Below are 24,978 nucleotides of genomic sequence, written 5' to 3' on the forward strand. Positions count from 1 at the left end.
CCTGACTATACTTATCACAACACATTTCAATCATAGTTATACACTTATGAATGAAGATATTTTCCCTTATGATAGAGAGTTAGGCGGTACACGACTATATTTGAAACTGCAGGTGTCAAGCACAGTCACCCATTAAAAATGGCAGCCCCAGCGCACAACATTGGAGATTCTGTAAATGGCAGTCCACTTTCAATTAAAACCACAGCTTATACTTTGCATATTTTTGTATTGGACTCATCTGCGTGTGCTGGGGGACTACACATTTACACTGGATTTGTAGTTTGCGTTTTAATTCTGCGACCAGTAGTCACAGTCACATTATAGTTAGGTGAATTTGTCAATAACAATATTAACGTTTGAACTAAAAAAAAACACAGAAATTCACCAGTTATATTTAACAGCACAAACTAAAATTGCGCCCCCACCGTGCACTTCTTATGACCTCACGTAATCACTCATGAGATGCTCTATGACATAATTTATGACATCACTGATGATATCTCAAATTACATCTTTGATGAGATCACTGATGACATCATCCAATTAGTGTGCTAATTTGTTTTATAGTTTACATAGTGGCGAGTAAGTACCATATTACTTGTCTATCTAATTTTTGTCCTGCCTGGGTCCAGCTAATGAGATTAAGTGTTTACAGAATGCATTTGTGCTCCTAATGCACCACAGGTGTGAAGATGTATTGAACATGTTCTAAATCTTTGTACTCAAGAGTAACTCTGCGTGCAGGTGACAGATTAATTTTGTTCATTCTGTTCCACTTACGTTTTTTGGTTCTGCATGAAATGTTTTCAACAGGAGTAAGATTCTACATAGAAGATACTATCTTTTGTAAGCAGCCTTGAATTGTTAGACAGAATAGTGTCAGCATGATCATTTCTTCATAACATAGAAGAGTGTGTGCACCAGGTACTAATCTATGTTCCTGTTTTGCTTGGGAAGGTATGCTATCTGCAAGGTTTTCACCACAGTATGAAAGGTGCAGATTGTATGTTGTTTAGCACCTTCAGATATTAGTTGTTTTGAGCAAATAGTGTATTTTCTGACAACTGTTAAATAGAGTGTACACTGTTCTTAGTGGATACTTTTTTAACATTTTGTGGTGTATTTTTCATGAAAGTTTTACTGTTTGTAGACAATGTGGCATAGAGTAAACTCCCTTCCTAAAGTAAGCACTGTGTACAGTTCCCAGTTCTCTACTGATATCAACTTCATTTCTCAATGTAGGTTTGGTGAGTTTCAGGGGTTTGATACAGATAAAAGCTGTCCATAGTAGGTCATTGTTTTGGTATTGACATGCACTATTTTCAGGAGCCTGGGTTTTTGTGAACAGTTGTATACAGATTGAACACTGTACTCAATGAGGGTGCCATACATGTCTGTGTTTGATTGTTGATGTGAACTATGTTAGCTGTATAGGGTCAATGTTGCACAGAATGCAACCTTTCTACACCTAAGGTATTTGTATCTGTGATGGTAGTAATGATGGCCGATAGTCTCCTGAGCTAATTTGTACTGACAGTCATGCCTCTAATGCCATAGTAATTTATAAACCAACATGCGGGAAACCAAAGTTTGGATGATGCCATCAGTGATGCCATCAATGATATCATTTGAGATGTCATAAATGATGTCATCGAGCATGTCATGAGTGATCTCCTATGTTAAAATATCTAAATGTAAGGTCATAAGCAGTGAATGTTGGGGGCAAGTTATAGTTAGTGCTGCAAACTATAACTGGTGAACTTATGTGTTTTTTTGGTTCAAAACATTAATGTTGTCATTGACAAGTTCATTTTATTATAATGGTACCTTAACCTCTGTTTTTGTCTGTGACGGTCGTCGGTAGGTAGTTATAGTTAAGACCTAGTTTCCATAGGAAAAGCGTTTTTTGTTTTGCTAATATCTGTGGTACCCTTTGACAAATCTTCACGAAATTTTCAAAATTAGTTTGCCTCTTATTTCAGCTGCTGTCTGAAAAGTTTCAAGGTGATTCATCCAATGAGGGCAGAGAGAAAGGGGGTCCCAAAACGAGTTTTCTAAATGCAGTTACCCCATGGGTCTACAGCCCGTTGAACGACATTATACCAAATTTGGCAGAAAGTTAGATCTTGGTCCAGAAAGAGTGCTTTTTGTATTTTAGTATAAATCCGTTCAGTAGTTTGCAAGCAATTAATGCTAAAACAAGTTTTTATATCTAGGGGGCATGGAGGCTCTGCGGATCCCTACAGATCTCAAGCTGAGATTTGATTGGCTGCCGCCACCTCAACTAGGAAGTCCCGATCCCAAGTCCTAAAAATAAGCTAAATAAAAAGACACACAGGGTCAGGGTTGAAATACCCTGACTCCCCAGGTCTGATGATGGGATGCCAGAGGGACCTCGTCTGGTTCCAAAAATTATTCTTTTTTAAATTTTGCCACAGATTTGGGGAGGATCAGCGAATCTGTAGCAACGTTTTCTAAAATAAGCACAGGCAAATGCACAATTTAAGATTGATATATAAAACTCTGTTTAAACTTTCTTCGTGAATGGACAAATATCTTTAACTTTAATGCTCCAGAAATAGGATTGCAGCCTGATATGACCTTTAATAGGTTTTTTCTTGATGTCTTTCTTGCATATGTTGAAAGAAGGAAGTTGTTTTTTTGATTTTGTAAAATGATTTTATAATCTTCCTGGGGTGTGTAAGAAAGAGGCCGTGTGCAGGACAAACAGCAATGTTTTCGCGGGTTATGCTACAATCTGAAACCAGAGGTTGGAGATCCCCCATCTCTTGGATGAAGAGATTTCCATCCAATTATTCACAGTGACATGCATCGAACACCATGATCTTTGAGACTGTGGGCAACTTTCCTACCCCAGCCTGTGCTACATGTGGTTGTGCAGGACTCTGAGCCACTCCACAATATTGAATTATTAAGTGTCGTAATGGACCCAGGCTGCAATTGTGAAAACGTGTTTTTTGTAACATGTTTCATTATGCTCTTTCTTAGCAAACACATTTCCTGGGGCACATGAATAAGATATTGCTTCCTCATTTCGCTTGTCTGAATTCAGCGCAAGCTGATTCTCTGCCCCCATCCTATTAGGCATCTGTTAATAACATTACTAAGATTATAAAAAGCAGGTAAGAGGGCCAGCATAGAAATATGCACAGGCTTTGTTTAAAGTGTCACCATCTATGATTTCACCCCGCTGCTGACTGTCCCCCTCTTTCCTGACCTAGGCAGATCTTGCATTTGACTCCTCATCACCCCAGACAGCCAGCAGAGGGCCTATTTCCCTTTGAAGAGATTTGTGTAGCACTTTGAAAAATAATATATGAATGAGGAGCAGAGCTTAGATGCACCTGTCTGTCTGATGTCACAGCTTCTGTAGCACCCAAGATGTTGCCCTGTCACTGTAGTGCCCATCTCTACTACTGTTTTCCCTTTCTACTGTTTGCCATAGCAGTGATAAAGTGTTGTGATTGAAATAACAAGATCTGAATCTCACTCTCTTGGTTTTCCAATGATGAGTGAACTTCAGTTATTATAGATCCTCATAGCTAATACTGGGAAACGTATCTACACAGTCAGTCTCATACATCTGGCATACATAAAACTACTGTACATGTAATACATATGTAAATTACGATTGCACAAAAAACTATATATAATATATAGATATATATATAATATATAGATATGTTGTTTTCTTGTGATACAGATCCTGCTCTTTCACTCCACAATCCGCTCCACAAATGCATGAGGGTAATCACAGGAAGACGACACCAGACAGCAAGGACATAATCCGAGGTTCTGGATTTTTCCTTCTATTTCTTTTTCTTCATTTTCAACATCAAAGTGCTCGTGCATACAGGAAACAAACAACTTACACGTATCGGCGGAGGCCTTCTTCCAGGTCACAGAGTCCAAAGTGGAGAGTGGCATAAAAAGAGGCTTCACTAGTCTCTCCCTTCACCTATTAAAATAAATTTAAAGGAATACAACACATTCAACCTATTTTTGCTATAAAGAACATAGTAGCTATAAGTATGACTTGCAACAAGAAATGTATTTCATTAACGAAGTAAAGTACCTATTTTTTGCATATATATCTGACGTTTGTCTATTGTCACTGATACCAAAGTTTTTCTGTTCTAATAAAAGTACCATATTAAGTCATCTGTTGTCTTTATCAAGTTATATATATAAAAACTGAACTGTAACATTCTAGTAATATAATAAATATCTAAGATGTACTGATAAATATAAAGTGCCAATGCCTTAAATATAAATATACAATATCTCAAAATGGTATTAAAATGACAATAAAGCCAGATGCAAAGTGCTATTCACAAATATATGTGCACACCACAAAGATAAATAGAGCTCAAAGATATAGGGCCGGGTTCCATACTCAAAGTTTGCTGTCAAGGGACCTTAATGTGCAAATGCAAAGTGTTATTCATAAACATGTGTGCGATCCACATAATATAGGGGGATGCCCACGGAGAATGGTACAAGCTGCAATAAATCTAATTCATGGCTAACTAGGAGTTATACATCGCTCACTGCCACGAGCAGTGTCTCCATCCCTGTTTGTACACAATGTCCCATTGCATCCTAAGGTGCTTGTGTAAGACAGAATTCTTGGTACTTGATCAATACACACATCCTTATTACAATAAAGTACCTCAAGGATATGACTCAGCCACACTAGTTGCATGTCCTAATTATAAGCAAATCTACCAAATCAAATTCCTTCCTGATCACAAATTACACATATTCAAGCCAATAAGTAAATATGGTTCAGTTACTAATATCCAACTAGTCCTAGAAAGTCTTCTCCATCAATTCATTCTTCCCTCTGTTGTTAACTCCTCAGCAAAGCTCAATTCAGAGAAAGCCGGGGAGGAGGGAAGAAAAAGAAGGAGTAAAAGCACATGAGAGGAAAGAGAAGAGAGCAGACAAGAGGGGAGGAGGAGAAAAGAGAAAAACAGATAGCTGCAGAGGAGTTGGAATTTTGAGCATTATTAACCAGATCACAAAAATGGATGCTGCTCAGCATCAGTGTTGAGACCCCAAGGAACCTCAGTTCCCACTGTTATGATCCATTTGGATTCTGCTTTTCTTAAAGTCTTAAAGCCACTTCACAATCCCCTCCTCTGATTCTCCATGGGATATGTTCAATGCCAAAGAATGAAAATGTTTTCAAATCACCCCAATGTTCTCTCCAAATATATTTTGACATAGTATAGGTGAAATCCTCATTCACTATTGCTCTTATATGCTGCAGAATGCACAGCTTGAATTTGTTCACAGTGCTGCCCATATACACACTGGCATTTTAGGGCATATACAACATGTGTAATCTCACATAAAATCCTTTGTCTCGTCCTTCTCTGCTCACCAATTAAAGTCACAATCTCTTGGTGATTTTGCCCACAATTGCATGCCTTACATTTGTGGCATTTTAAAAATCCATTGGTTTTCAACCAATCCGATTTTTGATCACCTTGTCCAGACTTTGGAAAATAGCTCTGTGTTAATAATTCCCCCAATGATGGTGCCTTTCTATATGTAATGTTAAGATGTTCTGTTGTATATGCTCTTAAGTCCTCGTCTTTCCTGAGTATTCTCCAATAGTTTTGTAAAGCATCTCTAATTGCTCCACTTGATGTATTAAATTCTGTGATAAACCTAAGGTCACCTTGGGTACTGTCTTTGCTTCCATCATGTTTTTTGTGATATAACAGAAAATACCTTTTCTTGCTCTTTGCTCTCAATTTTTCGTTGTCTAAAACAACCACAGGGTAGCCTCTTCTCAGGATTCTAGCATAGATCTGATCCAATTGTACTAAGAATTCCTTTTCTTCTGAGAAATTTCTGCGAGCCTCGCTGTAGCACTCCATTTAAGAGATTTAGGGTGAGCGCTATTTGCTGCAAAAATACTATTATAAGCTGTTGGTTGGCGAAACAAAGTGGTACATATTTTATTGTCTTCTATGTATACATGTATGCCCAGATAGTCTATCTCTTGATGAGTCAAAGTATGGGGGAATTTAAATTGCAGGGCATTGTTGTTAAGGGATTTTAAAAACAAATCCAACTCTTCATTTGCACCTTCCCAAATTAACAATACGTCGTCTATATAACATACCCAAAATGCCACTTTGTCTGTTATCTCTCTGCATGTTTTGGACCACATGTATTCAGCCTCCCAGTAGCCCATGGTGAGATTGGTATAAATGGGTGAAAAGGACGTACCCATTGCCATACCCCTGATTTGCTTGTAAATCTTTTTTGTCAAAACAAATACATTGATCGTCAAGCAAAATTGCATCATGTCCAAGATCATCTCTGCATGGTTGAGTAGACTATGAGATCATGTCCTCAAATGAACTCCCAGGCTTTTATTCCAACCTCATGTTTGATAGAGGTATATAACGAGACCACATCGATAGTGGCCATCACATAGTTCTTCTTCCATGGTATACCTCCAACTCGGTTTAAATAATCCATAGTATCGCGAATATAGGATGGTAAGTTTTCAACATATGGCTAGAGGAAAATATCTACAAATCTGGATGTGTTCTACAACAAGAAAACACACGAGCTAACGATTGGGTGTCCAGGGGGATTTTCCAGGCTCTTCTGGACTTTAGGTAATACATATATGGTAGAAGTAATAGGTCGTGTTAGAAGATATTCATATTCATCATCATCCAAAAAATCTTGCGTATCTCAATTCTTCAGCATACTGTGGTATATTTGCATAATATGTGTAGTTGGGTCCTCTTTCAGTTGCGCATAATTTATTGGGTCATTTAATTGTCTTTTCACCTCTTGGTAATATTTTTGACTGTCCATCACCATGATGTTACCACCCTGGTCTGAAGGTTTAATAATAAAATTATTGTCTGTCCGCAGAACTTTTAGAGCCCAATTATCCGCATAAGTCATATTGCATCGTTTTGATGAATTATCTTTTCTTTCCTTTGAAAAGATATTGCAAAGATCCTCAGTCATAAGTTCCTGAAAAATATCCACCCTATTACCCGGTGCAAGTTGTGGGCAGTATTTGGAAGGCATCTTACATCTACTCCTGACTTGTTTGTTTCAAATGCCATCCTCTCACATAGTTGTTCATTAGTTAGATCCCCCGTTGTGGATGAGATGAACCCCTCCTGATTTTCACATTCCATAACTGTATAATGTCATTAGTGGCGTGATGTTGCTTAGAGTCAATGATGACAAAGTATCAGACTCTCCATGTTCCGTCGATCTTGAAAGTTGGTTAATGAAATGTTTTTTCAATTTTAACTTGCGACAAAACTTATAAACATCTATCCTCGTTGTAGCTAAGTCCGTACTATTGGAGGGGGAAAATGTCAGTCCTTTATTCAATACACTTAGATGTTTCTCGTTAATTTTATTTATGATAAGTTAATACCAGTTCCTCCTTGACTGATTCATCCAGATCCGCACCTGTTTTTATTTCTTTGCATCCTTGCCTTTTTTGCTTTTGCTTCCTATAGCTCTGTCTTGTTATTTTTGTAGATGTTCCCCCCTTGGGTGAGATCCTCTGCCATTCCCCCACATGGTTCTGAAGAAGTACCATCTCCCCTGAAATATCCATCCTCTGTCACATGTCAGCTGGGCCTTCGTCCCCCGAACTTATTTCAGAGCTTTCTGCACTCGACATCCTTATTTGCTCTCGTTCTTGGATTTTATCCATAGACTGCCTGGTATAATTCGCATCAAATTGACGCGCAAAGGTATAAATTCTTCCTGTGGCATAATCCACTTTTTGCAATGGAACTTCCAAATTGTTTTTATTTTGTACTTCCCTTTCATGCTTGTCAAGTCTTTTCTCCAGTAAAATATATATTATCTACTGGCGGTCGCCAGTAGATAGTTATAGTTAGGACCGAGTTCCCATTGTGATGACCAAGAGAAAAAACAACAAACTAGATGTATCGCTCTAGTGGTCACTAGGGGTCAAGGACATGGAAAAAGGACATCCAATATAAACAACACAATGTCGAACCCACAGTGATCCAGTAGAAGGCAAATCGCCGAAACACGTTGGTCATATTTAATGAATTGAAGGACTATGGAATGCCTTTTGTTTATGCCAAATAAAATCTGAACTGAAAAAACTGACCTGAACAGTGGATTGCTGTCTGTTTTAATGTGCAGCCGGATCGGGTGTTCACGAGGACAAACACCGAGGAAGACATATATATATATATATATATATATATTATGATGAAGTTAATCACCATAAGAGGAGTCCCAATACCTTTGAGCTCACATGATTAATATATAATTTTATCATCTCTTATTTCTTTGTTATTTTCTTATTTTCCGTTTTTTCCTTCATTTCCTTTTTTTCCTTACTCCATTTTAAACCATTTACTTATTTTTATCCTCAAAGCATTAAAATATGTTCCCTTATTTCATCATCTATATTTCAAAATACACATGATACCAAGTTTCTTTTAAAGAAATCACAAAACCACAGTGAAGGAACAATTTTGTTATCGATTAATTGCTACACAGACAATCAAGTTGCACTCCCAATTGCCTTTATATTGAATAGCACTGACTACTTAAACATGGGCTGCAGGGAAAAGAGAGGTGACGATTAAAACTTAAATGTGATTTTCAAAGGTTAATTCCTAGACGTCTTAAATGGTATGACAAATACAGCAAGAGTATTTTCTTATTTGTTGTCATAATTCCTCACCCGATACTAAAGTGTCATTGTGCTTGCAGATCATTGTGCTTAGTTGTAAGAAAACCCTAGTTTGTGACCATACATTGTTACTCAACCCCACTCCAGGAGGTTTGTACTAAAGAACACCAGACCTTTATTGTTCTTAAAAGTCCCCAATGTAACCAAAGTGACGTGCACAATCAAAAAAACTTCTCACCAATGATCATTCTTAAATAAAGTCCCACGTGCAATTTGTTTAAAGTGGCAAGTGCTTGAATGAGATGGTTCACACTTGTAATAGTTCTTAAATAAAGTGCTGAGTAGTATTGGTCAATAGCTTGCCATTGATGATTATGGTGTTTCTATACACAATGGGAGTAAAATGGTATATCTACTCTCTTTCCCTTTACTGTTGAAAAATCCCTCTTATCCTTAGTAATCATAAAGTGCAAAGTTGCTCAAATAAAGTATATATACTCACTAAAAAAAACAATGGTTACAGGAACGTTATAGTTACGCTGTCATTTCACTTGTACAAAGCCAGAGAAATTCAGCAGGTATAGTTAGCTGAGCTGATTTGGGTCCCGGGGACACCATCCCCTGATGCCCAGCTATTTAAAAATGGGGAGGGAGGCTTTGGGGGCCCCTGGGCTGAATTCAGGCCCAGAGACCCCATCTTTAAAGTGGGTGGCCCCAGGGCACCCACTCTCTGCTAGGACTGAGGGGGGAGCCTGGAGGCCCCTGCCATACATGCCGGTTCCTCACCTCCTGCAGGAGCTGGTATTGGTTTCACAGACAGGGAGCTGCTCAAAAGGCAGCTCTTTTCTGTGAAAGGAATTCAGCTCTACTCCAGCAAGCTAGAGCAGTTTTAATTCTCTCGTTTGCTGGAAGCAGAGTGCTATACTATGGCTTGGCAGGTGTGGTATTGGCTACAGTAGGGGGGCCACGTGGCTCCTCTCCTTGTATGAGGGCCTGCCCCCAGGAGTTGGCAGTTCCTGGGTCCAAGAACAGCTTGGCCCCGCCCCACATTACCTTCCCATTTTTAGAAACTGTTTTTGACCCCAGGGAGGTGGTGTCCCCAGGGCCGGGGGGGGGGGTCTGTGAGGTCCCCTTTTTTCAAAATTATACAGCCCTGGTGAGGTGGTGGTCTCCGGAAAGGTGTCAGTCCCCAGTGCTGCCGGGAGGCCATATGGGCCTCCCCGTTTTAAGTTTATCAATAGCCCTGGGGAGGTGGTATTCCACGTGAGGTGGGGGTGCTGTGCGGGCACCCCCTGCATAAATAAAAATAAGTGCCCTGAGGAGGTGGTATTCCCCGGTGCTTTTGCAAAGCCTTGGATGAGGGCCCATGTGCCCCCTCCTGTTTTTTTCTAATGCCCTCATGCCCCCGGGATTTGGCCTTGCCGGGGCTTCCTTAAAAAGAAGCATGAGAACCTGCACTTTTTTGTCAATTTTGTCACATATCCACCTGTGAATTTGCAGCCATGTAGGACCCCACCACCAGTTTTAGGTGGTCAGGGTAGTCCTACCCTGCCCCCCTTTGTTTATTTCTTTAGTTGTTTGTGTGGAACGATGTTTTAACTCACAAAACAACAAATACCATATCCCAATTAGGGGGGGATGTGAAAAAGGTGTTCCTTTCTAATTGCATTTCAATATAGTATGCAGCTATGGCTTGCAACTGTGGAACAATCCTTTATCGTTTACTGACACCTCAAAGGAGATGCTATCTGATTAACTCGTTAACTGGGGTGGAAATTCCGCCGCGGTGCGGCCGTTTAGCGGAGTGGGCGGGGCCGCGTTGGCCAACAGACGTGCACAGCACTACAGAGGTAGTGCTTGTGACGGGCGTTGGCCGACAAATGCACGCAAAGGGTTAAAGGTGTAAATGGTGTCAGCAGCCTTGTAGGGAGGTGGCTTTGTTCCAGGGGACCATTGCCTGCTTTCCCGAATGTTTTATCAAACAGGAAATGTTTGAAAAAAAATCAATATCAGTTCTTTTAAGCAACATTGACTGCTTTAAGCAAAAGTTTCCCTTTTGGAAATGTAAATGCAGGATGGAAGTCTGCTATCCTTGCAGGTCATCGTCAGAGAGTTTGTACAGTGTTTGTAGCTCATTTCAAGGGAAAAGTAATAATTATGGACCTGCTAAATTAATATCCATTTGGTAGGTCATTCAGCAACCCCCTGCAGCAGGAGATTTAGCGGGGTGCCTTTTAGTACATAGGTCACATCATACAATCAAGACAGGTTGCAAATAGTCCGTGTGAAATTCACGGTCACTTTTTGCAACCACTCTCTTTGTACATCAGGTTCAAGTCGCAGGGTAAAAACTTTGGGGGTTATCTGCTTTCTGTGTTCGACCTCCACTCCATCTCGGTGTGTCTGAAATCATGTATAGTTCCAGAAGAACTTTGAACTGATTTTTTTTAAATTGTGATTCACTTTTCCCAGGTATTTTTTGTGTTTAAATTAAAAAAATTCATATCTCTAGTTCCTCAATCAGATTTTGATCATTATGGACTGTTTTTGCTCATTTGTTTCTCTGTTTTTCTAAATTCATGCCGCAATTTTATTATGTTGTTTTCTGAATATGAAAGTTGTTGGTTCTGCTTGAATGTATCTCACTGTTCTATGTGCCTTTGCCTTCTACTTGTGCCACTGAGATTTGTGTTGGGATCTAACCAGGGTGTGAATAGTAGGTAGATAACGTCCTCTTTTTCTAAATTAATAATCTCTTTATTAAGTTGGTAAGGATCCACCCTCTCCTTATTAACAATCCATCTATTAAAATGGACATTGAACTGGGTAGGGCCTCGCTTTCCAAATTAATAATCCACCTATCTGACATCTGTATAGCTATAAGTACTATTTGTTCTCTTTGACCTCTTCACTCTGCTTCTTTTAAGCATGCTGCATCAAAATATTATACAGCTAATTGATTAAACATATATATTAAATGGTCAGACTTCCTCATTCTTCAACTTATGGCAGGGTTCAAACAGGTCCTTATCAAGGGTCGATTGATTCACCGCAACGTTTTCATATTAAATGACACGGTGTCCCCCACCTTAGTCTGCAGAATAAGGCAGCCTGATCTTTTGTGATAGCAACAAGCTGGTGAGCTTGACTTCTGACATTAACATTGCAATGATTGTTTTATTTTTCACATGAGTGGCTTTTTACCAATCACATTTGTTTTTGTTACTACTACATGGTACTTGGGAGACGTGTACTGTAACATCCCCTAGAATTGCCCTATTTATGTGAATGTAAAGTCTGCACATTTTATTCTGTTGGTGGCATGACTTTGCCCACATATTTTCTCATTCTTTCTGGATGTAATACCACCAGCTGCCTTTAGCTTATTACAGTGTACAACACTGGTGCTTATAAAGGGTAAACGGGTACACCACATAGTTTTCATGTTAAATTACATGGATTGCCCCACCTGAGCGATGGATCTTTCTATGCGCCGCGTTTCTATTGCTAATTGAGGTATTACTACATTTGCACCCCAGTTGAGTTGCAATGTCTATGATTCTGACATATTTTACTTAGTTTGTCTCTTGAGCAGGAAGTTTTCTACCCCGACCAATGATGCATACATGTTACGAGTTTTCCTTGCTCTCATGACTCAGGGTGAGAAGTAAGACTAAATATAACAACGATATCACCTCTGAAACCTTTTCTTCATCACCACCAATGGGCAGCTACTAACCGGTGGCTATTGTAGGTTGCTACCTGAATGGTCATGATGAAGGCCCCATTGGCAATTAGTTGTATAGAGGTCAAAACGTCAAAACATTCCCATGTTGACTTTATCAGATACGAAATGTGGGCGTTAAACTGTTATTCTAATTTTGAGTCCTAGATTCCTTAATTAAGAGGACATTAAGACAACATTTTCCATGTCTTTGTACACTTCCGGATTTTCAGTTCCCCTTTGGCACTAACCATCATCACTGTGCTGTTTTTCTGGAGAACTTACTTGGTATATCGTTATACTGTCTCACTGGCAATAGCTGTTAAATAACTATTTCTACCGTGTTTTAACCTTGCATGTGTTTTGCCTAGAATACATAGGCTTTGCGTTTCCTCTGAGGGAGTCAGTGTTCTTGTTGTAAAGATCCTCGTGAAACGGACGAAAAAGAAAAAAAAAGTGCAGTTCACATGCACAAAACTGAGAAAGGGAGAAATATAAGCGTTCTCAAACTGAGATCGCTTTGTTCTCCTTTACTGTTAATGTTTACATAGTCTTTTTCCTGCTATCACTAACAGCATTTCCTGTTTAACTGCATGATATCGTTCATGATATTGTCTTAATTTCACTCGTGTCAGAAACGCTGTTGATTTTGCTGTGTCAGATCTCAGTGCTAGGAAACATGAGTGATATGCAGGCTTGAAATATTTTTGAATGCAATTTCCATCTCACTTGGATTCATCCTTTATTTCCATAAGCCATCCGGTTTGCAGAGTGCCTTGACATTTAGCAAACTATATGAACTTTGCTTGCCCCATGTGACTTGTATTGGTATTCACACTGTTGCTGTCGAGTGTGGTCCCTGGATGCTACCCTGCTATGTAGTCCTTCTGATATACAAGGTGTACCTTTGATTATTTCTTCCGATCCTAAGGCATATGGTCTGTGTTTTGAAACCCCATACAAAATATAGGTATTCTCTGCCTTCGCAAATTCCATCTGTTGAATGACTGAGCTTGAAATCATTAGCATGACATGTTTTCACTTTCTATGTCAGAAGCCCTTATGAATTTTATTTTATTTAGATTTGAATATATTAATTAGTAAAAAAAAAATAGCAAACCGAGCTAACATCTGCTGTATTGTTTTGTGTCTCCCCTAGAACAGGCTTGCTGTATTTTTTTGACGAGAAGCCCCATTTGAAATATTTGGATAAGATGAGATGTTTCCGGAAGCGTTCAGCCGTACCAGTCCTAGGCGTTCTGATCACCTGCTTGATCTTCATGAACTTGTACATTGAAGATGGATATGTTTTGGTATGTGTTTTGAAAAAAAAAGTGATTTATTTACTTTCTCAGCCAGACACATTTGTGGAACCTTTTCACAAAGGCAGATTCGGTTGTGAATGTAAGTTTAGGAACACATTTTCCTTTCTTACACCTGCCAGGAATCCGCTGATTTGAAACCCATTCAAGGGGTAGGAAGGGGGCGATCCGAGGTGTAGTTTGACAGAAAGTATGAGACTGCCCAAACGTGCATCTTTGTATGCATTCTTACACTCCTCTCTAACCCCTGTACCCATGGAAACAGTCAGAAAATGACTATACCCAGGGTGGAACGAGGAAAGGAGCACCCCAACATTGTTAGGTGTGCAAGGGAAGGGCGTTCTCCGTGGGTGAAAAAAGTTCATATGACCAAGAGGGTCCTATTCCTCCTTTAGCAGTGCTCCACGCTGTGGCGAACTCTGCACAGAGGGAGAAGAAACCTTTGCAGAACGTCACATGGCATTCGTAGGAGGCCTAGTGCAGCTTTCCAGCTGTACCTCTGGGAATGTTTACAAATTCCCAAAAATAAAAAAGTGCGTTTAAGTGGAGAGCTAAATCTCCATCCATACTTTTATGTCTTTAATTGTGGATATGGCCCCCTGTGTATTGACTTGACACATTAGTTAATTGAATAAACAATTTGAAAATGGGTTGATAGGTGGATGCATGCTGATAAAGTTATTGAACGTTAATTCCCAACATGCATTTTCAGTCACAGAAATTACATTCGGTCCCTGGAACTCGCTGATCAAAATGATCTATGGGTGACCAAGGAAGGCATTTAATATGCGGCAAATGATCCACCTTTTTATTTTGGGTTATCTCCCTTACTATGGCACACACACTTTGAATGTACTTATTCAATTATTGTGTTAATTTATTGAAGAGTAGTAGCAGTTATAAAAGAACCTCTGTGCATAGTCAATCGACGATGCTTAAGGTCAGATCAGGTTAGAGGCCTACGCCTAGTCAAGTATTGGAGGTTTTGCAATATAATGAGTTCAGATAAGGATCAGGATATCAGCCAAGTGCTGGAAGTTATGGAGTACCTTGATCTCAGATTAAGGGCAGGATATCATATACATTAATATAATATTGATTACAAATTACCCAGTCTCTTAAAAGAGTGGAATGACAGGGCAAAGGAAAAGTATCAGGACATTTTGTGACTTGCAAATTGGGGTGCATCACTGTCGTTTTTTTTTTAAACTGAGTTGAAGGATGCACACGTAAGAGTAGGTTAGAATATTCAGAAAAAAGTTGGCTGTGAGGTCTAGTGAAGGGGTCAAAAAGCTGGGAAGATGGAGTTGGAACGCAGTAATTTTTTTCCCTGGGCAAGAGGGCTTTAATTGGCAGAGAGCATGGCAGGTGCTGGGGCATTCCGAGTGAGAGCTTAGAGTAGATGTAAGAAATTGTATTATTATTTGGGGTGGCCAACTGCCTACCTCATGGAACAATCACTTTTCTTGACAGTGTGAACCCTCAAAGTCACTAAATCAACCTGAGCTCGCCCCCTGGTAGCTTTGGCACAGAGCAGACAGGCTTAGCTTAGAGATGATGGAGTGGGGTTTTCTGTATCTCAATCTTCAGGTATAATCATTAAATTCCCCTAACCAGCGGGCGCATGGACTTTTGATGTTGACAAAGATAACTGAGGCGCCATCATCTACATGAACAATACATCATTGAAGTCTTTAAATTCAGTTACATTTTAGCATCAAAAGTTAATAAAATCCATCAATCGATATTTGATTATAAAGTAACATAAAATATTGGTTAGAATCACGGTCAGTATAATAATATTCAAAGCATGTTCCCCAAAGGAAACTCCCTATTCTAAATACATTGGTATTATGAGCGAAAAGGTGTCAGTTCAGAAACCCAATCAAGAAGCTGATGAGAGAGAGAGATCAGTGTGCAAGTAGAAAGCCTTTGCAAATCAGACTGGAAATTATTTACATGCATAATTCAGCAGAAATGTATCTCATGTAGAGAAGTCTAGGAGATCAGAAACAAGTCTGTAATCAAAATGTTGGGGAAAGGAATTCTGTTACATCTATGTTGTCTGCTCTAGGAACTTACAATAATATAAACACACAAATTCTATGTTGCAATATTATTTTCTTTTGTCTTCTTCAACCACAGAATATCAGCAAACTCCCGGGAACAATTTCACTCCTCATGGTCTCACCAGAGCATAATAGACTTTCAGATATTAGTCCTTGAAAGGTTACAACATTGTTTTCTTGTGATCCAAAACTTCTTCCCATTAATCATTCTTTCTGTCAATTTCATTTTCTCCCAGTGGGAACCTCACCATCAGTTGTCTAATACAAATCAAGTGTCTATTCACTAGCAAATGTAGGCTTCTAAAGTTGCAACATTTGAAGCAAAGAAAAGAAAAACATCTTGCACAAACAACTATTCACTGTGAAAAGCAGACCTTTATGTGTTAATGCATTATTTTCCAGTTAACATGGAATCGACAGTTATGCTAACTTGGTTCAGCTCTTTATTTACGTGCAGGCCTATAACATTCAAGTATGGTTACCTACTACAAATTCTGCATTTTACATGTGCTTTATTTAAATGTAAACTTGTGCACATCAATAATATAAGTATTTCAATAGCAGATTGTTGCAGCAACTTCCCCCCTCTGATGGTTGATAAACAATTACAATTTCTTCACAAAAACATCTTTAGAGTGCACTCTCATTTTTGGTTGAGTCATTCTTTTTATTTTGGGGGGTTTCATCATTCTTTAGCTTTTTATACTTCTATTCTTTCTCTCCTCCATTTCTAAATCTTCTCTGATTTTCCTCTTTCTTCACTTATTCTTCTTTCCAGTTAATAGCATCTAAATCCTCCACATAGAGCATCAACACTGTTATTAAACAAACACCAATGATTAGAATAGGCCTTAATATGACTCTGAAAAGTCCTCCCCCTATTGTTGCAAACTAATTGCCAATGGTTGAAACTCCTTTGCCTAAGCTTCCTAATACACTAGAGGTTTCTAGGGGTTCTAATTCATATTTGAGCTCAGCAATGTTCTTTGCAAATTATTCTATCGGTCTACTCTTGTCGGGTAAATGGGGGCAACAATGTTCAGCTTTTAGCATCTTTCAGACTTCACCTTTCTCTGCTAATAAAATATCTAAAGCTAATCGATCTTGCAAAACCATTGATCCATTAGCCACTTGTTTTGTGTTAACTGCTAGTAAAGCACTAGGTGAACTAGTAGCTGATTTATCTAGTACTGTTGATAACTTTCCAAATCCCTCATCATTTAAGACTACGCAAAAAGGTGGTATTATTGTTGCAAAAATATCTCCCACTAATTGAGTCCCATCATTTGTGCTACATGAATGTCTATGCAGTGATGCCATTGTTAAAGCGTCTATAATATTTACTAGATACATGTTAAGAAATAGCGCAGCTAAATAACATATACCCTCCCAATCAGCTGTCAACTAAAAGTAAGCATCTTGTCCACACACGAAATAAACTCCAGGAATACTTAATGATGTTAATATTTGGACAGGTCCTCCAAAACTTTAATAGTGTTTTCACAATTACTAATCCCAGTATTTCTTTTTTTAACCTGATTTCTCTGTCCGTAAACACAAAATGTCCTTTCTTGTCTTCTATCTAATTTCAAAGCTGAATAAATAATTTTCTTCCTATGTTCATCTTCTTTCTTCCAAACATTTCTTAAAACATCTTCTTTATTTTTGCTATGGAAAATTTGAGTTCTCCTTTCCTCTAATGTTAATATGAATGTCTTCTCTAATGGTCTCATCAAACAAGGTTTTTTTTAATGCCTTAACAGTGTCTATGACTGTGGGTGATCTAAAGAAATACCATGCAATTTCCATATCCTTTGTTTGTGGATGAGGATTCATTCTTTTCTGAAGGGGAAGTTTAGAAAGAATCATGTCATAATTGTAAAAATAATATTCAAAACACTCATGCCTCTAAAATAAGCTAAGCAAAATACTACATGAAAATGCATATGATAATTGGATATAGTGATATGTTACCACCTCTGCAGCTGAAGAAGGTAGATGTGGGCAAACATAACAATCCTTAGTAATTAAAGCTTGACTGTATTCCTGAACTAATCTAGAATAAAACATTAGTTGACAACTCTTCTCATGAATAATCTATAAATGAAGCCTTTAATTGTGTTGCATCTACATTATGAACAGGCAATGTAGGTGGAGGAGTAGATCTAAATGATTCTAAATCTGGTGCAAAATTCACGCCAACAAAAAGGAGTAGGATAGCTATATAGTTATTAGTATGACAATAAATGCTATTCTAAACTTAGCCTTGGTAAGGATACACATGTTGTCTACAGTCAGGCCTTAAGAAGAGTAATAGCAGATGGCAGATTAATATTCTGCATTGACTTCTACTTGCAAAACATCTTGAGTTATCACTTGCAATTATTTCAACCTGTTTATATACAGACATCTTCATGAGACATTCCTAGCCCTACTCCATCTTCTTCTAAATGTGTTATCCTTACTCTTCTACTACTACCTTTGCCCTAGGGAAATCTTGTTAATTCCTATTATTTATTTATTTGTTATAAATTGTCAATTTCGTTTATTTCAGTCTCTTGTTTTAATAGTTTAAGCAGATGTTTTCTCAATTCATTCAATTTTTGTACTCACTAATTAGTGCTTGTTAAAACCTTCAATTGAATATTTGTTTCAAGGATCTTATTTAATCACTGCTGTTTCTCAGCGTGGCATATCTTGGCGATCCAAATAACTGTGATCTCAGTTCATTAGGATTTTGTTCCAAAGCATTCTGCACATTCTCCATGTAGTAAGTCCTTTCAGGTGCAGAATTTTTTCGACAAGGCGCTCTTGTTCTCTTGGATATACTTGGTGTCTGTTGATCTTCTTTTGTTTTGCTAATACCACTGGATTCTGTTTCTTCAGCAATGGTTTGTGGTATGTGTTCAACTGATACACTCACTCTCCATTACCTCCTACTATTAGGCCATTCGGATCTCCATGAGGGTCTTTCTCTTCTAACACTCGTTCCTTCATCTGGATCATTTGATTGCTCTTGTGATGATTCAGTAGAATATTAATTTTCAGTTCTTGATTCTTCCTCTTCAGTGTGTAGTTTCACACTACTTTGTGATATTTCAAGAACTTGCACCAGAGTAGATTTTCGTGGTACTTCAGCCCCCTCTAGTCCTTCTGGATGTGCAGGATCTCGGTTTTGGCTCAAAGAACACTACTTGTTCGTATGGGCACCTTACTTTTTGAGTATATAATGCATGCACCCAATTAGATATCCTGGCACGTTTAACAGCAGTGTTTGTAATCAGGATAATCTGGTAGGGACCATTCAACCTTGACTTCAAGTAGGATTTTTACACATGTATCTTCATCAAAACCCAGTCACCTGGGTTAAGGTCATGGCACAGCTCATGTTGTGTACTGGCAGTGACAGCTCCAACCTGATGAGAAATAGAACACACCACATCAGCTAATCCTTTTCAATAATTGAGTATCATACCATCTATGATATTCACAAACGCATTTGCAGGTACATCAGGCAGTCTCATAGCTCAACCGATGATGATTTAATGAGGTAATGATCCTGTTCTCCTGGCAGGGGTGCTTTGAAGACCAATGGTAAAGAATCTGGCCATTTCAATGAAGTGGATGCACAAACTTTGGCCATTCGAGACTGCAAGGTTCAGTTTACTTGCTAATCTATCCCCGAAGCCTCTGGACAATAGCTACAGTGTAATCTCTGTTCCACCTAAAGAGCCCCACACAGCATTCTAAGGACCTCATTATTAAAATGGGTCCCTCGGTCTGACTCCAGCGAAACTGGGACTCAAAACCTCGGTATGAGTTCCTCCCATAAAAGAAGCTTAGCTGCAGTGAAACTGTCATACCTCCATGTTGGGTAGGCGTCCATCCAATGGGGAAACTGCACTCTATAACCAGGATATGTCTCAGCCCATTGCAAACAGGCATTTTTATCAAATCTAACTGCATCCTGTTAAAGGGTCCTCCTGATCTTCCACTGTGACTATGTGTTACCTGGGTTCTCCTTCCTACATTCATCTGCTGACATGTAACACATCTATGGCATAGTTCTTCAGATAAAATTTGGAATCTGAGATTGAAACAATTTTTTTCAAACAACCTAACCATTGCACCCCTTCCAATGTGTGCAGGACCATGGATGTGTTTAAAGTGTCTGACAATACTGGTCTTCCATCTGCTGAAACTCATATGTCATTAAAATTTTTAACACATTCTGCTCTGATCCAACCTTGCTGGTCTACATATGAAACTTCTTCCTGTAATCTTTTGATTTCTTCCCAAGTATCAGCCACCGACATCAACATCAATAAAATAGTGTCTTCAGATTAATGTGCATATTCTCAGTTAAATCTGCATGCCACCAGTGCACAATACCATGCAACTTCATCAGCATAGAGATTTCCAACAGTGACATAATCATTGCCAGTGCCGTGGGCTGCACATTTAACTACTGCAATCTCTTAGGTTAACTGCAAAGTTTCCTGTAGTCTCATTATATATTCTCCATTTCTTAGCGGGGAACCTGATGATGTCATAAATCCCCTCTGTGGCCATAACTGTACAAAATCATGGACTACACCAAAGCCATATTGACTATGTGTAAATATAGTCACTCTCAATTGATCTGAAAGACAACAAGCTCTGGCAAGGGCAATTAATTCTTCCATGAGTGCTGAAGTAACACCTCGAAGCCAGGAAGCTTCTACCACTTCTTGAATTGTGGAAACTGCATAAACTGCTCTCAAAGTTCCTTCATTGTATCTCAAACTTGAGTTGTCCACAAAGATTACATTATCAGGCTCATTGAGAGGTTCATCCTTAATGTTTGGTATTGGCTTGGTGCATCGATCCATAATTTCTAGCCAGTCATTTTCATGTTCATCCCCATCAATGTCATGCTCAGGCAATGTAAATAGTGTAGCAGGATTTAGTGTTTGACATTGTTTAAATATGATGTTCTCTGCTGCAAGTATTTATTGTTCATACTTTGTGTGTCTGCTGTTAGTCAAATACTGTGTTTTTGTACAGGTGAGCAAAATCTCAATCGAGTGGGGGACAATGACTGTAAGAGGATGTCCCATCACTATGCTCTCACATCTCTTAATACTGACACCAACTGCCATAACTGCTTTAAGGCAGAAGGGTAGTCCTGCAGCAACATTGTCAATTGTTGTTGAAAAATATGCCACAGGTCCTCGAGAGTCTACATGCATCTGATGAAACACTGAGAAAGTGCAGCCCTCCCTCTCACTGCAAAACAATTTGAACAACTTGCTGTAATCGGGCATCCCAAGTGCTGCGGCACGACAGACACTTTCTGTCTGTTCTAGGAAAGCTTTCAAGCAATTTTTGTCCCCTGGAAGCAGATCAGGCACATCTGTATGCGTTAATCTCAGAAAAGGCTTGAACACTAAGGAAAAGTTGGGTATCTACTGTCTACAATAGCCAACCATTTCCAAGAACATTCTGACCTCTATGGCTTCTGGGTGGTTTCATTTTTAGCATTGTTTCAATTCTTTCCTGTGACACTTTTCTCATTCCGTTCTCTATGATATGTCCCAAAAAAAGGACTTCTTTATGTCAGTATTGCAGTTTGCTCGGGGACACCTTGTGACCATTTTAAGGTAAATGGTTTAGTGAAGCAATTTTGTCCTGTTTACAAGCTTCTCACATACTTGATGCCACTAGTAGGTCATCAATGTAGTGGACAAGAACTGAATTGCAAGGCATCTGTAGAGTCTCAAGATTCTTTTTAAAGATATGATTAAAGATCGAATGACTTTTAGTATACCCTTATGGAACTCCGCACCATGCTAAAACTTTATCTCTGAACACAAATGAGAACAGAAATTGTCTGTCCTCATGCAATGGGAGAGAGAAGAAGGCCTGACAGAGATCCACAATGGTAAACCACCTAGCAATGCAAATAATCTGAAATAATATTGCTGCTGGATTTGGTTCCACGGGACAACATAGGACAACTATGTTGTTAATCTTTTGAAGGGCCAGTACAATCTGGTATTTCTCATTGGTTTTCTATAAACCCATAATCAGTGAATTACAAGGACTTTCAACAATTTCTTTCAAAATCCCCTGTTTTAACATATTTTCAATCATTGGCGTTATTCAGGCTTCCATTTCTGGTGTTAGTTTGTATGGTGGTGGCTTTGGAAACACTGCCTTAGGTTTAATTGTGATTCAGACTGGCTCTACACCTTTGATTAGTCCTATGTCGTTGCCTGAAAATTCCCATACCTCTGTTTTTACTGGATCTCTCAATTTGGGTTGTTAGACTTCCACCGTTCTTGCAGGATATAAACCTACAGCTGTTTCACGGCAGGGCATTTTAAATTCAACATCCTTATCAAACCTTTGAAATTCAACATTATCTGGTGAGCAATAAATGGTTTAATTTAGCTTGCACAACAAATCCCTTTCTAACAGATTTACAGAACTTGCTTTGCATATCACAAACTGTTGATCTTCCGCAAATGATCCTATTTTTACAGGCACTTCCTCTAAAACAAGATTTGTAATTTGCTTATTTGTGAAACCTACAACTTGGCTCTTCTTTCCCGAGAGATTGGTCTGGGACTTCTGTTGTTCAAATAGTGGAACGGGTAGCTCCTGTGTCAATAAGGAATGACACTTGGTGCGCATTTACGTCTCCTACTACAAATGGTCCTCTTTGGTCTACCTCTAACACTGTGCCAAGTACGTAATCCTCCTCCCCCTCGGGCACTGTTATTAGGAATTGTCAGAATCTAAACTGTTGAAATGGGTTTGGGTTTTGGAATGGATTTGAATTTGCTCTTCGTACCGGATTTATAATAAATCTGGGATATTATATATGTTGTGGGGCTATTAGAGCTTGTGGAACTTGCATCATGGGACCTTGTGCTTGCAGTGGCATCTGCATTGTTTAGGCAGGTACTTGAACCGGAACATTTTGCATCTGTGCTTGATTTACACTCTGCCTTTACCATCTCCACTCACTTTATTTGGATTTTGTCTACACTTTCTCTTCCAATGCCGAAGCTTGTTACAATAATGACAGGGAGTTGTTTTCTTCAGCATTGCAATGTCTATTGCCAACTAATTCCTTGGTTTCTTGCGTTGTTCTCTTAATCTTTATCGAATCAAAGTCTCTTAATGGAACCTTTCCTTTCAAAAAGGTAATTACCTCATCATATTTATTCATTACCACAGTTGACGGTGCACAAGTGCATGCATCTCTTGTAGGTTCAGAACATGTCCATTGCACAGCTATCCTGCATTCAGCCCACGGATCACTCAGCACCACAATATCAAAGAAAGTAGTCACGTCTGGCCACAAAACCTTTGAAACTTTCACAAATCAGTCAACTTGTGTATACCACTGTGCAGGAAAATTGTTCATAAATGTTGTGAGATCACCTCTGCTGCTTGGTACATGAATATAGCCTCCACTTGGAATTTCCCTCATAGGGAAAGCTAAAGCATGCTGTTCTTTTGAGGGTGCTGGTGGTGGCTTACAATTTGTTTCAGTGGTATCTGGTTGTTTCTTTTTCTTTCCCTGTTTCTTTGCCCAATTCCTATTTAGCCTGTCAAAATCACTCCATTTGCGGATGCATTTTACTAATTTGGTAATGTGTAATTTTATACCTGATGACCTCATTATCACAACAGCTTCATCATCTAGCTGTGCCCTAAAGCATTTCTGTAAGGGAATACTCTTAGAAAGATCCACCTCAAAAATTCAGTTTATTTATAATGAGTGGCAGCTGCATGATTTGTAATTTATTTATTAAATATATCAGTCAGTTTTCTGATATTGATTCAGATATGAAATGTCTGAGCACCCTCTTACAATTTCTACTAATCATACCTTTAATTTTGGAACATCGAGGGGTCTTGCCTTTCCCTAACTAGTAGATGTTCTCTCTGGTTCTCCAACTCCCTTATTCTCTATAATCTCCTCAAACCATGGGGGGAAATCCTATCATCAAATGATCCTGTTTCTCCCTGTGCTATTGGTGTCATAAAGACAATTTTCCTCCCTTTTATCAATGATTGAATATTTTGTGGAGGTGCCCAGGTAACAATCTGTGAATTCTGAGATGTCGGGATAAACCCTGCCACAGATACACCTCTTACAGTGCCTTGAACAACCATATTTGGAACAATATTTATAGGTGCAGTAGCAACTGGTGCTGCCAATGTCTGTGCTGTCACAATTTGTGATACTGGGGCAAGGACAGTCACAATTGAGGCAGTAACACCCAGAGCAATTACAGTGATGGCTGCTTTAGTACGTGTTGGAAAAATTGGAGGTGCTTCTCAATTTGAATCATGCTTGGATCAATAGGGTCTGTAGCCACCACAGCACCAGAGATTGTAACACCATCTGTATTTGTTGGAGGAACAACATAAGGAGGTGGACTTGAGGACAACAAAGTTTATAAAATGTCATCCCCTGAATCACTATCAGTGTCTGTTTTCTTTGCAGCTTCCTCATCATCATTTCCCTGTTTCTGATTATTTTTTGTCTATTCTGTGGTTATAACTGAATACATTGTAGCTCACTTGACTACATACTTCCTCCACCTCTGCTGACCTTCATCCCATTGAACATTTGCATAATTTGGCACAGCTCTCCTTGATCTATTTTGTTACTTTTCTTTTTCTTTTGCATGCGCTGCACTCTCCCAAGCATTTAACGCTTCATATTGTGTAGATCCATAAGGTGGCTTCATTTCATATAACTATTCAATACGTTTTCAATAATCTTTAAATCAATAGCACCATATTGTGGAAGTTTAAATGGCCCTTCATTTTCAGTGATTTTGCACCATTGATTGAGCCACAAGCATGTATGGCCCTACATTGTGTGCCATATAATGAGCTGGTGTAGCTTCTGGGGGTGCATCCTCACCTCTCCGAACTGGAACTCTCACATCTTCCCTCATCAAATCTCTAAGGGCTTTGAAACATGTCATAATGGCAAATATTTAACAGTAACCAAATCCAAAAACACAATGTTTTGTTCTACCCCCAATGCCATATATGTCAATCCTTTCCTCCAATCATGTCGAAACTTTTCTTTCACAAACCTATCACAGCTAGGCCTGGGCGGTGAACTCTGCTCCGTTCGCAGAGAATGCA

The 24,978-nt window shown here is 39.0% G+C and overlaps 1 protein-coding gene and 1 long non-coding RNA gene across 5 annotated transcripts in view; one reads left to right on the top strand and one right to left on the bottom strand.

Annotated features, from left to right (window-relative positions):
* MGAT4C (MGAT4 family member C) overlaps positions 1-24,978 on the top strand; it is a 1,156,917-nt gene that overhangs the window by 1,039,525 nt on the left and 92,414 nt on the right. For 3 of the 4 annotated variants that reach the window (XM_085653921.1, XM_085653924.1, XM_085653922.1), the window contains one exon: positions 13,585-13,738. In XM_085653921.1, the coding sequence (XP_085510047.1) occupies positions 13,640-13,738 (99 nt within the window). In that variant the 5' untranslated portion in view covers positions 13,585-13,639. The remainder of the gene's footprint in view (positions 1-13,584; positions 13,739-24,978) is intronic. The other variant, XM_085653923.1, reaches the window with a different exon arrangement.
* LOC146855967 (uncharacterized) overlaps positions 16,204-24,978 on the bottom strand; it is a 175,346-nt gene continuing 166,571 nt past the window's right edge. Inside the window, exon 3 of the long non-coding RNA XR_014981419.1 lies at positions 16,204-19,232. This is a non-coding gene — a long non-coding RNA (uncharacterized LOC146855967). The remainder of the gene's footprint in view (positions 19,233-24,978) is intronic.

The sequence above is a fragment of the Triturus cristatus genome, chromosome 4_1 (genome assembly GCF_964204655.1).
Source record: "Triturus cristatus chromosome 4_1, aTriCri1.1, whole genome shotgun sequence".
Taxonomy (NCBI): Eukaryota; Metazoa; Chordata; class Amphibia; order Caudata; family Salamandridae; genus Triturus; species Triturus cristatus.